Raw genomic sequence first — 13,789 nt, 5'->3', positions numbered from 1 at the left:
AGACCAATTGTCAAAGATTCAGAGTACCTGCTATATATTGTAAACATGACTTCCCCAATTAATTCTCAAAATTAGGTGAAAAAACTAGTATAGCACCCGTGCGATTAGGGGTGTCCATTCGGTTTTCGATTTGGATTTAGCCCAAATCCAATCCGATCCGAAATAAATTTCGGTTTTAATTTTCAAATCCAATCTGATCCAAATTACTTACCAAATCCAATCCGATCCAATCGAATTATAATTTGGTTATTTGGATCCAATTCAAAAATCCGAATTAAATACATTGCTAATTTTTTTGGGTCTAATGCAATTATAAAAATAAAATTGCAATAATGATAAAATTTCAATTCTTTAAAGTATAGTAGTACATGATTTATACAAGTATTGAAAACATAGGTTTACATGGTGGAATATTATTATAATCATAAAAATAGTTTAACATGATTAATATAACAATATTTTTTCGTATAATAACACTTTCATAATTCAGTTATTTTGGTTTTTTGGATCCGAACAAGGTCAATCCGATCCGATCCAAAAATCCGAATTTAAAAAAAATTCAATACGATCCGATCCGAATTGTTGATTCGATTTGGATTGGATTTCAGTTTTTATCCGAATAATGGACACCCCTATGTGCGAATGTGCGATGCACGGCTTACAAATCTTGATACTCATATTCATTTCACAAAAATTTGAAAATAAAATGATTTAATGAGTAATAATAAGCTTACTTATAAATATGTCTTAATCATATATTTTTAACCATCAAAATAATGATATACAAAGTACTACTTGAAAACAACCTTTTTATATATTATTCTTAAATTGTATGGAAAGATTTGGAAAATAATTTAACTCAATGAACTAACAATCAATACCCACATTAAGTCATATTTTTCCCTCATTTCTACTTGTGCCATCGACCACCTCATTTTTAAATAGGGGGATTTTTCTGTGTGGCAGGGTTTACTCAAGTTACTCGGTTAGGGGTTACATGAGTTATTTCTCACTGAGTAACCCCTTAAATAACCCCAGACCGAGTAACTCTCACCCCCTGACCAAACACCTCGAGTAAACTCCTGACCGAGTAATTCGAGTAATCCTTGATCGAGTAGTCCCTCGAGTAACCCCTGACCGAGTAACCCCTCAAGTAACCCATGACTGAGTAACCCCTAACCGAACCCCTCAAGTAATCCCTAAATTAAATCCTGAGAGAGTAAAGATTAACCCATGACTAAGTGACCCCTTGAGTAAAACCTAACCGAGTAACCCGTAACCCCTTAAGTAACCTATGACCGAGTAACTAACCCCTGACTAAACCCCTCTAGTAAACCCTGACCGAGTAATTAATCCCTCGAGTAACCCCTAATCGAGTAACCTCTTAAGTAACCCATGACTGAGTATTTGATTAATCCCTGACGAAACTCTTAAAATAACCCTTGACCAAGTAACTCGAGTAACCCCTGCCACACGAGTGGCCAGCCACATATAAAAATTTGTCTTTTAATTGACTATCTTTGTCCTCTAACTTAATACGAAGTATATTTTTGGAAAAGTTTACCATTATAATAACAATATGATCATTATATAGTGTACTTCGTATATCACAAATAATTTCGTATCTTTTTTCTCTTCTATGGCCTTTGAAAACACTTAAAGTTTAACATGAAACTTTTTAAAATAGGATATTTGATCCCATCACTTAGCTTACTACCTTAATTCTATTACATGATGAATTCACCTAATCATCACCACACACCTATTGCACCTTCTACAACCAAAAATCTACAAAGCCTCTAACTTAAAGCTTAGTACGAAGTATAATTTTTTTTTTCCCTAAAATTTGAACTTCAGAATGATGTTTAGGCTTGTCAATTATTTGATTAACTGTCTTTTTTTTTTAATTATATGTAATCATTTACTACCTCTGGATTATATTATATGCAAATTTAGGGTATTATTTGTGAGATATAAAAAATCCAAAGTTACATATAATATGATCCAGAGGTAGTAATATTTTTATTGCGCATATATAATACTACATCCGTTTCTTTTTAGTTGACACGTATTCCTTTTTAGGAAGTTTTTTTTAGTTGACATGTTTCCTTTTGGGGTAACTTTTTTACCTTGCATTTACAAGCAACCCCACTTGCTTTTTCATTCTCTCTCACTCTCTCTCCTCTCCTTAATATATGTGCCTAAATCAAACGCGTCAACTAAATAGAAACGGAGGAAGTAGTAAATAAAAAATGCATTTCTTACATATCATCCGTGGCGACATATACAAAATCTACAACATATTTTATGTGCGGCTAGTCACACTTTGTGACCGCTTGTAAAAAAAAGGGAGTAATTAACCCATATGACACTGTAGGGAATAATTCAAGTCATCCCAAACTTGAACCCCATTGTGATCATACACTTAAGCATGGTGACGTCAAAAGGGAAGGAAGCTAGAGCAAAAGAGTCGCCAACAAGTTTTAGGAACTTGTAAACCGTTTACAAGGTGAAGGTTACACCCGTTCACGATCCATGAGATTGCTAACTCCATAGTGGTTTGGAAACATGACTGGATATTCGAGGATGAAGGTATGAATTCAATCTAAAAGAGAAAGAACTCACCCTAATAATAGGCCTCTACTTTATTCTTCTCATATTCATGTGCGCTTTCTTACTAACATGCAATCATTAGGTTAACCCTAAACCTGTTTAATCTATGTTGGTTGAATATTAATGCACAAATAAATCGATTATTGGCGATCACTTGAATTAAAATCATATTAACCTAAACAAGATTATTAATTATCTTATTAAGCGTGATTTCAAGTACCAATTCCCTTTAAACATGCATAAAAGATGTGATCAAACAATAACAATAATATATATCAAGCAACATGATAACAACAATCATAATAATAATAATAATAGCAAGATCCTAGGCATGATACTAACATGTTTAGTGACAAATCTTAGCATGTCACTAAATAATAAAGATTAAAGCTTTATCCCTAACATGATATTAACATGATATAAGAAAGAAGTAGGATACAATCTAAACATGATACTAGAAAGCAATAAAGAACATCCTAACATGACACTAGGAATTAAAATAATACAAACATGTTTTTTATATCAAAAGAATAATAAAGAAGTAATTAGATTACATACTTTGTTGCTTCGTATCTCTTTCTAATAACAAAATACACGCGTTAGTAATTTCAAGGAAAATATTAAATCAAACAATTAAATTAAATAATTGAAATAGAGAATTGGGACCAAACCCTCAGAAATATAATTTAGTAATTAGACTTCGCATTTATCAGTTTTAAAACAGATTTATCATAATAAAATACTTATTTTATTCGAAATAAATTTCTTTATTTAATTATTAATCCTAATTCCATTAGAATTTAAAAGAACCTTCTAGATTATTCTAGAATAGTAAAGTCAATCCTAATAACTTTAAGAATATTAATTAATAGGCCCTCCACTAGATCATTGGGCCGCATATAAAATTCATTTCGGGCCCAACTTAGTATTTTGGCAATAACTTCCTCATTATTCATCGGAATTAGGCTTGTAATATATCGTTGAAAAGCTCTTTTTGAGCCCAATCCAACTACACTATTATTGGACCCTAATCATGGACCAAACTAAATTGAACTGGCTATTTTCATAAATAGAGCACATTTTCAAAAAAAGAAAGAAAATATTTTAATAAAAACAACTGCATTATAAGACTTTCACAATTTCACCTCGTTTGATAATCATTGACGTGAAAAGTATTCATCACTGGGTTTGGTTTTTGGGGAGACGCATTTTGGTGTCTACAGAAGCCCGCACTTTGACTGAGTTTGGAGAAACGCAAGTTTCGAAAACAAAAGTCAAAGTAGCGATAGGGACGGAGAATGATTCAGAACGTTCTGCGATCCTAAATCATTCTTACAACCAAACTAGCGTTAGTTAAACAGATAAAAGAGTTAAGAAACGCATATCTTGCACCGTCGAGCACACGTCTCTGAGATAACCGATTTTGTTGCTGCATTTTTGATGTGACGACTTCCACAGTGCCTCGTGAACGCCATCGTTGAAGACCGCTGCTTGTAGCCATCCTCAATTGTTTGTGACAATCCTCCACATCCTAGGGAACATCGTTGAAGGTGACTGCTTGTAGCCATCTTCAGCTTCGTGGTGACAATCTTCCACATCCTACGGAACATCGTCGAAGGTGACTGCTTGTAGCCATCTTCAGGGTTGTGGTTGTACCTTGCCACGGCTGTACCTCGCCGCTGTAGACAATATCCTCTATACCTTAGGACATCGTCGAAGATTGTTGCTTGTAGCTATCTTCAATTTTATGGTGATAACCTTCCGAGGAAAATTATCGAAGACCACCGCTCGTTGATCCTCAATGCTTTGTTTGAATTTCTTGCTATGTAGATGTCTTTCTGTAGTCGCTTGCTGTGGCAGTACCTCAGCGCATTTTGTAAATGGGCCGATACCTTGGCGCTTGTGCTTGCTTTCGAACCATTACCTTGGTGCTTGCGATGAGCCAATGCATAGCCGCTTTAAGCTAAGTGAGATGATCGTCGTCAGGTCGATCATTTACCGCGATTGTAATCAAGCCGACTACTAATCATGTCAATTTGCTTATAGGGGCTAATTGGCGTACCAAGGAACCCAAGATTGCTAAATGAGGTCCGCATAAACCATTATGGGGGCCATAGGTTTTGTCGCTGATCCAGCGCGCACTGCTGCATGTTGTTGTTGAGAATAAGCTCTGTCGCGATGTGACAGGAATCACGCTGCGCGTGATATTTGTCGTTTCGCGCCAGAGCCGGGTTTCGAAAAATTCGGACCCAATTTTGCGTAATTTTCTTTGTTTGTATTTGTCTTTCTGTACTTGACCTAGTTTGCTTTTTCTATTTCAGCCCGTTCCTCCGACACGTACTCGTATGAGACCCGATGCTAGGATGGAGAGATCCGGGTCTGGCTCGAGTCGTCGCCGTATCTCGGCTGTTGGTCGAGCAGAGTCGAACTGTAGTGTGGTACTAGAGGGCTCCGACTCTTCGTTTGAGGGTGCATCGAGGAGGCCGACTGGCCAAGGAGGCATGACATTGATTCCTTTAGCAGGTGGCGGGATGTACGAGGTTGGCTCGTCGTCGCAGCAGCCACAGCAGCCTCAGCGGTTGGGAGCTCAGCAGAGTGAGCCTGGATGGGCTGGCCCTACTCTTTCTATCCCGACCGTACCATTAGTGATTTAGGAGCTAGTGAGGAGAATACTCCACGGACAACGCATTTTTTCGATACATTCGGAGTTCCTACTCATCTGCGTCCTTCGCCATCGTAGTTGTACCTGTACCTTTATTTATTTTGACTTGTAGGACTTTGCTCATTTGTACTATATGACTCTTATGTTAGACATATCGTATATACAACTTGTGACTTACTATGTTTATTTTATTCTTTGCATTTTTTATTTTTCATTTTATGTGCATGTGAGTGTGTGAAAATTGTGACTAATTCTGTTGCGCAAAATTTTTTGTCATTTTTATTATCAATGGAGGGTGTACGACTTTCTCCCCCAAAAGAAAAATGAAAAAATAAAAAATCAAGTTTGCCTAAAAGAAACATAAATTTAATTAAGCTCAATTTAATCCAAATATGGGATGAGTGTTTGCCAAGAAATAAGGTTGGATTTGAGTGGATAAGGCTTTGAAAAAAGGTAAAAACCGTAAAGTCATAGTACAAAATCAAGTCGAAGTCGGAAAAAACGCGGTTAATATAGCGCATTAAGCTAACGTGGCTTAGCCTGTTTGTCGCGATGTGACACGCCTGTTGCGATTCGACAAGCATCAAGCTATGCGTGATTTCAGTCGCATGGCGCCGATGATATTTTTCCGAATCCTTTCGGGATTCGGCTTGCGTCAGTTCTGTGCATAAATAGCCCCCAAATCTGTCGATTCTGTATACTTCGAACAGATTAAAAATAGTTCTAGCTTTATTTTCTCATCAAGTCTAAGAGTTTTAGTGATTTTACTCGTGAGTGGTGTCGATCTTTGACTACGAAGGAGAGAAAGGAGCTTGACTTTTTCCACTTGGGGAATATATGGTATTAGGATATTTCTACAGCGGTAGTTTGAAATATGACTACCTTATTATTTTAATGATAAACAATATGAGCGATTTATTTTTTCACACTATAAATTGGACACAATTAGTATTCTAATTTCTATAGTGCAAATATAATTTTTGAAAATTTTAATCCAACATAAAATAAATATTTTCCGAGAAACTATAAAAATAAGAGTAAAAATTTCCACAAATAAAACTAAAAATTTGATAAAATAAAAAAATGTTGATGATAATATTTTATAGCAAAAATAGAGTAATATAATTAATTAGTTGGATAAAAATACGTCAATTATGAACTATATAATTATTAAAATATTATGATAGTCATATTTCAAACGACCACTTAGAATTTTCAATGGTTATTAAGGAGGTAGATTTTGACATTGACTTTATTCATACCGCCTTAGAATATTGGGATTCGGATACTCATTGTTTTAGACTAGGTTATGATGAAATTTGTCTTTTACCGGAAGAATTTGTGTCATTTTAGGCTTCCCTTCCTTAGATCTTGCGGTAATTCCTAAAGTGAGCGAGTATTATTATAAAGATTTTGAGCTTTTCCTTTACCTCAGGGATAGGGACTTAAAAGATATAGTGCATGGGAATGTTGTTAATTTGAAGAAATTTGCATCCTTTTATTTTGATAGACCACGCTCCGAGTCTTTTCATGTATATAGGAGAAGAGTCTTCCTCTTTTACATGTTTAGCCAATATCTCCTCACTAGTGGTAACATCCGTGAAGGTCAAGCGATTTTAATATTTGTCATGGAGCAAATTGAATCAGGTAGAAATCCAATACCATTAATTGTTGGAGAAACTATGCTTAGTTTAGATGAATTAAAGAAAAATCCAAAAGCACTTCTTCGAGGTTCTCCAATTTTATTACAGGTAGAAAATTAATACTTTTTATTGCGAAAATCAAAAATATTATAGTAATACTAATTAATTGCATTGAATTTTTACAGATATGGCTAAAGGAGAGACTTGAATTAATTAGCCCTCCAGATAATGTTGACAAATATACACCAAATTGTCTTGTAAGACAGAAAAAACGCTTTTCCATAAAGATGGGTCGCCGGGAGTGGAGTAGAATTTTTGAAACTCGCGACTTTGCCATCAAGTGGGTCGTTTATTGGTGGAAAATTGAGAAGATGGTTGGTGTCAACAATCAACCTTTTTGCCGTCTTCCTAGCTTGTCAAAGTTGACTTTTTATTACCCTTCTAGGGTAAGAAGGCAACCACCTGATTCATTGAAGCTTGCTTAGGATATCTTCATCAAAGGTAATTAATAAGAAATCTGAAAAGTACTACTTATTCGATCATAATCAGGACTCTACCCAATTTGGAATATAGGGCAAAACACTGAACTGAACTGAACTAACTGATTAGAGCTGAGCTGAAATGAATTGAATATTTTATAAGAGAAGGAAATTAGGAGCTGAACTGAACTAATCTTATCTTATTAGTGCTGAGCTGAACTTAACTTATTAAAGTTGAACTGAACTAACTGAAAATAATCGTATCAGAAACAGGGCCTAATATTCTTAACAATTTGTCTCATTGTCTACTTACCCCCGGAGGAAGTTGGGGTTCATTCATTAGGCCAATTAGTTTAACAAAGACCCCTTCCAGCTCCAACTAACATTGGACTCGTAGCCAGTGTCATAAAGTATATTTGTCCCATCATTATTGCAGCAAATACTTAACACATAGGAGTAAAGTAAATATATACAAAAAAAAAAAAAAAAAAAAAAAAAAAAAAAAAAAAGACAAGAGCCTTTGATTTTCATTGTACACAAAATGATCAAAAATCCACCAACTTTCTTCATTGAGTTATGGTCAATCCGAACACTTATTAATCTTGGATACACAACTTAAGATAAATCTGTTGCATCTTGGTCTTGTGCAAAATCATTATGAAATTCTTCATCGATTATCAAATCATTATGAAATTCTTCAACAACAATTTGTGAGGAAGGTCCTTTTAAATAGACCTTTTTGTGACAAAGGCCCTTTTATAAAAAAAGGTGACATAAAAGGTCCTTATATCATGTTTGGGTTGTGAGAAGGGTCTTTTGACCATTTTCCGGCGTTGACTTTTTTATTTCCCGGCCAAAAAAAGTCACATCTAAGTTCCCTTTTTTCTCCCTCCTCTTTTCCCTCGTTTTCCCCTTTTTTTCCCCTTATTAAACCCTAATTTCTGAAAACAATTAACACCAAAACTTCAATTGTAATCTCATAAATTAAAATTGAAGGCTATTCAAAAATCCTCCTAACAATGAGAGAAAACAGGGAAAAAAGGGAACTTAATAAGTCACGTGCTTTACACGTGACTTTTTTTGCCAGAAAATTAAAAAGTTAACGCCAGAAAATGGTCAAATGACCCTCCTCACAACCCAACATGATATAAGGATTTTTTGTGCCACCTTTTTTATAAAAGGGCTTTTGTCACAAAAAGGTCTACTTAAAAATACCTTCCTCACAAAATTTTCCAATAACAATAATAATAATAATAATGAAATATACTCGGCTCGGCTCGGCTGCAATATGCTCTAGTGACTTCTTGGTTGGCGCGCTAAGAAAATTAAATCCTACATGGCTATTTAAAACCTCGGGAAAAAAACTCCCCTTTATATGTATGTGTATATATATATATATATATATATATATATATATATATATATATATATATATATATATATATTATTCCACATATATTCAACTAACTGACTATTAAATTAGCGATAAACCTTGGATTGTGGAATTGATATTCGATGATTGAAAAAAAATAACAGCATATCTCAGCCGTAACTTCAATGGAGGGGAGAAGCCTAAGAAGTCATTTCACCAGAGAGCACATTCTAATCCAAATCATACATTCAGTGGAATATTTAAACCATAACCATTAAATTCAAGCCTTAAGCTCCTAATTCAATGTTAAAGATATATTATTAGAAAAGTCAGATAAAATAAATCTAAAAAATCAATCAAATTAAACTCATAAACAAAATAAAATCGGAGATTTACCATAGGAAAGAGCTCAAAATCAGCTTCGTCATTCTTCCTCCTCATTTATGAATCTCTCTTCTTCTTCAGTCAAATTCTCTCTAACACCTTAAGCTTCAACATATTCGATGGCAAATTAGAAAGAATAAGAGGTCCACTCTCTTTCCTGTATGATACTACATTCAAACAATGAAACAACAATTCAGAAAAAAAAAAAAAAAAAAAAAAAAGCAAGACGATTCGCATTCTAAAAAAAAAAAAAAAAAAAAAAAAAAAAAAAAGATTATAATGTCCGAAGCTCAACTTGAGTGAACTGATTATGAAAAGCCATGGATCTGAGCACAAAATTCCGATGTATCCTGCCATTAAACCTCCTGAATTCAACATTTTAAAACAATATTCGCAACTCATAAACCCACTCAAATCGATATAAAAAAAACCAAACATCAGATCTTATTAATTAAAAAAAAAAAAAAAAAAAAAAAAAAAAAAAAAAAAAAACTCAAACCCTAACGATAAAACCTAGATAGTGAAACCAACTTGGCGTCTTTTCTTCCATAAATCCATTAATCTAAAATCAGTGCAACCATTTTAGCCCAATTATCCTTGTATTCAATAACCCAAACTTATAATTCCAGAATTATAGTTTTTATATACCAAAACAAACCGAATTTAATAACCCAAACTTATAGTTCCAGAACTAGATTACAATTCATCATTGATAAAACAGAAGAAGAAACATCTTACCACTGCTTCAAGGGAGGAGGGAAAACTCTGAATACGCTTCAATGGAAAAATCGGAGTACGGTTTAATAAAAAAAAGAGTATGCTTTGAAAATTGTTCTCCTCTGATGTTATATACTTATATGTGGCAACTTGATGCCTTGGCACGACTCTTTTCTGATGTCGATTATTACCATATAGAAACCTTTGAGCACACATGACCAACACCAACTTTGCAGGATTTCTCATTGATCAGATAAAAGTGCATGGCTTGAAAGATGAATCCGTGAAGCAAAACACAATAATTCTCCAGAGACTGTCCATGTCTTTACCTTTGAATTATAAATAAAAAACAAAGGAGCAAAAGACTGATTTATCTAGAGAATGTTGTATGCCAACTAATGTAAAATTCAGTTCATAAGGATCGAAAGCAAAAGCTCTCCCCAACTTAAATCCTTCAGGCAACCTCAAAGTAAATACAATTTTGTTTTTATCATAATTTATACAATATTTTTTTTTTTATGGGGAAGAACAGTTTAAAAAGTAATTAGACATAAGGAATCTACAATGATTATATAGATCGGTAAACAACAGATTTAGAGAAAATAACTTAGTACTAGTATTAAAAATACATTCAAAATAAGGAATTTTGTCATTACCTGCAACTAAAAAAAATAAGAACTAAAACATGCTACTTACTTGTAGAAAAGGCATTTGCACTTCAGATTTGACAATGCAAGTAAATAAAGATTGAAGCTTGAATATTGAATATTGATTGAAAATGTCAAGGTTCACAAAAGATAGATTAATAGCTTTACACTATCACTCTCAAAATAGCTTGAGGTTATCACTCTCTAACCATGACTTATTTAAAGGAGTAAGCTAAATGGTACTCCTTCCGTCTCTTAATTAGATTTCTACTTCTAGCATTTATTCCTAACTTAAGGGACGAGGGAGTACAACTTTACAAACTTTACTACCCTTTGTCTTTACCTAATGTGCCAACTAGTGGCTGCAGCTTTAAGTTGCTACTACTCGGCGTAGTTGTGCCTCACCACCTTGGTTGAGATAGTGCTCAATCCTTTCCTCTGCTGGGTGCTGTTTGTATAAAGCACAGGTGGCTTGCTCTGTTTTTTTACAAAAAATCAACACATACTTAGGAAAACAGCTTTGGTTGAAAAATAAACAACTTATTTGAGATTGAGAAATCAAACCAGGGCAAATACCATTATAACGGAGATCGTTTTGGAGGCAAGATGGACTTCTTCCTTCTTCTAGTGCGAGTGCAAGAATAGCTAACTTTTATAGGTGACCCTCTAGCATCTTCAACTGGTGACCCTCTAGCATCAAGCTTCTTCAACGAATAGATAGTCGGACTATATATCAAGCACATTCTCTCTTGATGAAATTGCCTAAGAGGATAGCTGAAATCTCGAACCTGCTCACCAGATCTAAAATTGTAGGTAGATAATGTTCCTGGCATTGCGATGATTAGGACATCATTGTACAAAAACAGGGGATTAAAATAAGCGCAAAATTCATCTTTGTTGTCACCATCGCGAAAATATCTATCTTCCACACACCAGTGCACATTCATGTAATCAGCAAGACATGGAAACCTGAACGCTGCAGGTACCCAATGAGGGGGCTCACTATAGTCCTTCAACTGCCAAATCTTTACTTCAAATATATAAGCACAAACATAGTGAATACGACCGTTGTATTCTCCCAAGCAACAACGTCTTAGGTAAGTGTTCTCATTTGATGTTATATGTGGCAACTTGATGACTTGGCACGACTCTTTTCTGATGTCAAATACTACCATATAGAAACCTTCGCACACAACATGAATACCATTGCGGGATGAATTATGTGTAATCCAGTGACATCGATCAGATACAAAGGCATGGCTTTCAGGACGAATCCTTGAAGCAAAACACATAAATTCTCTAGTGACTCTCCATGTCTTGGTCTTTGAATTATAAATAACAAAGGAGCAAAAGTCTGGTTTATCTAGAGAAAACTGTATGCCAACTAACGTAAAACTCAGTTCACGAGGATCGAAAGCAAAAGAAAAAGCAAAAGCTCTCCCCAATCCCAACTTATACTCTTCAGGCAACCTCAAGGAAATCCATTCCCTTGTAGCTGGGTTGCATATATAAAATACTACTGGAAATACTACTGGTTCAAAGGGACGAATTCGGCCACAGATATGACACATGTGCATAGCAATAACCTTACAAGAGCGGCAACACAGTATACCATTTGAGGAGCCAACCAAAGCAGTTGTTTCAGGGAGGAAATCTAATAAACTACTTGTACTTAACTCTCTATCCATACTAGTATACAAGGGTAAAAGAACAGCAGTACGACAACAATGCCAAATTTGTTGTGTAAAAATACCAGCAGGGAAACAAGAATTTACCATCTTCGAAGAATAAGAATGTTGAAAAATAGGGTCTGAAACAAAATCATACCACCTTTTACAAGTGCACTTGAACATCAAGACTGACTTAGGAGGTAGGCTTAATAGAATATATTGAACTAGATCAGTACCCAGAACACATAAATTATCTTCCATGTTGTAAATTATATATGTCAGCTAATCCTGTCAAAATAAAAGCAATTTACATAAGACTATATTAATACTTGGAATCTTTTTCTAGGCAAAAAGTGTATAACAATTTCAAAACCAATTATTAACCTTATTTTCAGGATCAAATTATGCCCCCAAGTTTTCATTCAATACACAAATTGAAGTGAGAAGCTCTTTTGAGGGTAGGAGAAGGAATCTAGGGTGGTTTCGAAACATAATTAACTATAATAAACTAACATGATGTCTAACATTAAAAGGTTGTGCAATGCATTAGCAACCAAATTTGATTCAATTATCAAATTTACAAAAAAAAAATAGGGATATGTGATTCAATTATCAAATTAGGCTCATAATTTTCTTTTGTAGCACCATAATTGCTGGTTATGATCTTTCGTAATCTAATCATCATTTAGAGCCAATAGTTCAGATTTTCGATCAAAGATGAACAATAGATTGTGAAATTGATATGATGATTACTAAGAGATGCAACAACTTACCTAATGGAGAACGTGAATTGAGAACTGAGAGAGAGAGGGGGTCATCCGGCTTTATTCATCTGGTTTTTTTTTTCTTTATTGATGTGCTCAAAGGGTTGGAGCCCTAATTTGCCCCATTTATAAGTGGGTCAGATCCGTCCAATAGATAATGGGCTGAGTCTTATACGATCAGCCAATCGCCCAATTATGACTTTATGAGTCTTTTATGGGATGCCAGGCTGCTAGCTTTTATAATGATTTAAAAATAAAAATAAATATATAGTGCTCTTTTGTCATAGAAAAACTTGAAAAGAATAATCTGACATTTAGGACATCTTTTCAAAATAATCTCACCTTTGCGTATTTTAGAAATAATCTCACCTTTGCACTTATATTCTCACAATGAGTCTTTTACCGGTTTATGAAATTAGTAACTTGTTTTAGAAGGTGACTTAAGCCTTGTCACCTTCTAATTGATCCTATTTTTAGATAATTAAAAAAACAATACAATTAAAAATAAACAAAAAAAATCTCCCAGCCCCAGCCCGTGTAGGCGTGTACGACCTCCCCTTTCATCAACTGGCTGAAACAGCCAGCCACCGCTGAAACAACCAGGTATTTTTTTTTTTATTCTTTTTATTTCTTAAATCTCTTCTTCAAACCTTCCATCTCCCCCACTCCTTCAATGGAAGATCTCCATGACCACCACCACCAAACCTCCATACTACCTGTTTTGGGTGTTTTTAGTCCCTCGGGAGAGTTACAGCACAAGGAATGATCCGGACGCGCCTGTACCTGCAAAACAACGAAGACTCCGGGTGGGTGGAGCTCCGCCTCCGACGATCAAGTT

At 34.7% G+C, this 13,789-nt stretch overlaps 1 protein-coding gene and 1 long non-coding RNA gene across 3 annotated transcripts; both read right to left on the bottom strand.

The window, feature by feature from the left end:
• Nucleotides 1-7,117: 7,117 nt before the first annotated feature.
• On the bottom strand, nt 7,118-9,648 carry LOC145620917 (uncharacterized). The gene is made up of 3 exons (XR_014108318.1): nt 9,449-9,648; nt 9,166-9,320; nt 7,118-7,380 (listed from the first exon to the last, which is right to left on the bottom strand). It is a non-coding gene; the product is annotated as an uncharacterized LOC145620917 (long non-coding RNA).
• Nucleotides 9,649-10,637: 989 nt separating this feature from the next.
• Nucleotides 10,638-13,030, bottom strand: LOC145620916 (F-box protein At5g49610-like). 2 transcript variants are annotated; one of them, XM_081675649.1, is made up of 3 exons: nt 12,961-13,030; nt 11,094-12,475; nt 10,638-10,994 (listed from the first exon to the last, which is right to left on the bottom strand). In XM_081675649.1, exon 2 carries the CDS (start codon nt 12,446-12,448, stop codon nt 11,096-11,098), a length of 1,353 nt encoding a protein of 450 aa, XP_081531775.1. In that variant the 5' UTR covers nt 12,449-12,475; nt 12,961-13,030; the 3' UTR covers nt 10,638-10,994; nt 11,094-11,095. The 2 variants fall into 2 exon arrangements, with proteins under 2 accessions (XP_081531775.1, XP_081531776.1); XM_081675650.1 differs by having other exon boundaries at nt 11,094-13,027.
• Between the last annotated feature and the right edge of the window lie 759 nt (nt 13,031-13,789).

Source organism: Chenopodium album, chromosome 27 (assembly GCF_948465745.1).
Source record: "Chenopodium album chromosome 27, dcCheAlbu1.1, whole genome shotgun sequence".
In the NCBI taxonomy this organism is placed as follows: domain Eukaryota; kingdom Viridiplantae; phylum Streptophyta; class Magnoliopsida; order Caryophyllales; family Amaranthaceae; genus Chenopodium; species Chenopodium album.
This window is presented reverse-complemented; position numbering and strand designations above follow the sequence as displayed.

Excerpts from the sequence above, each read along its gene's own strand:
- LOC145620916 (XM_081675649.1), bottom strand. The coding sequence starts at position 12,448 with ATGGAAGATAATTTATGTGTTCTGGGTACTGATCTAGTTCAATATATT.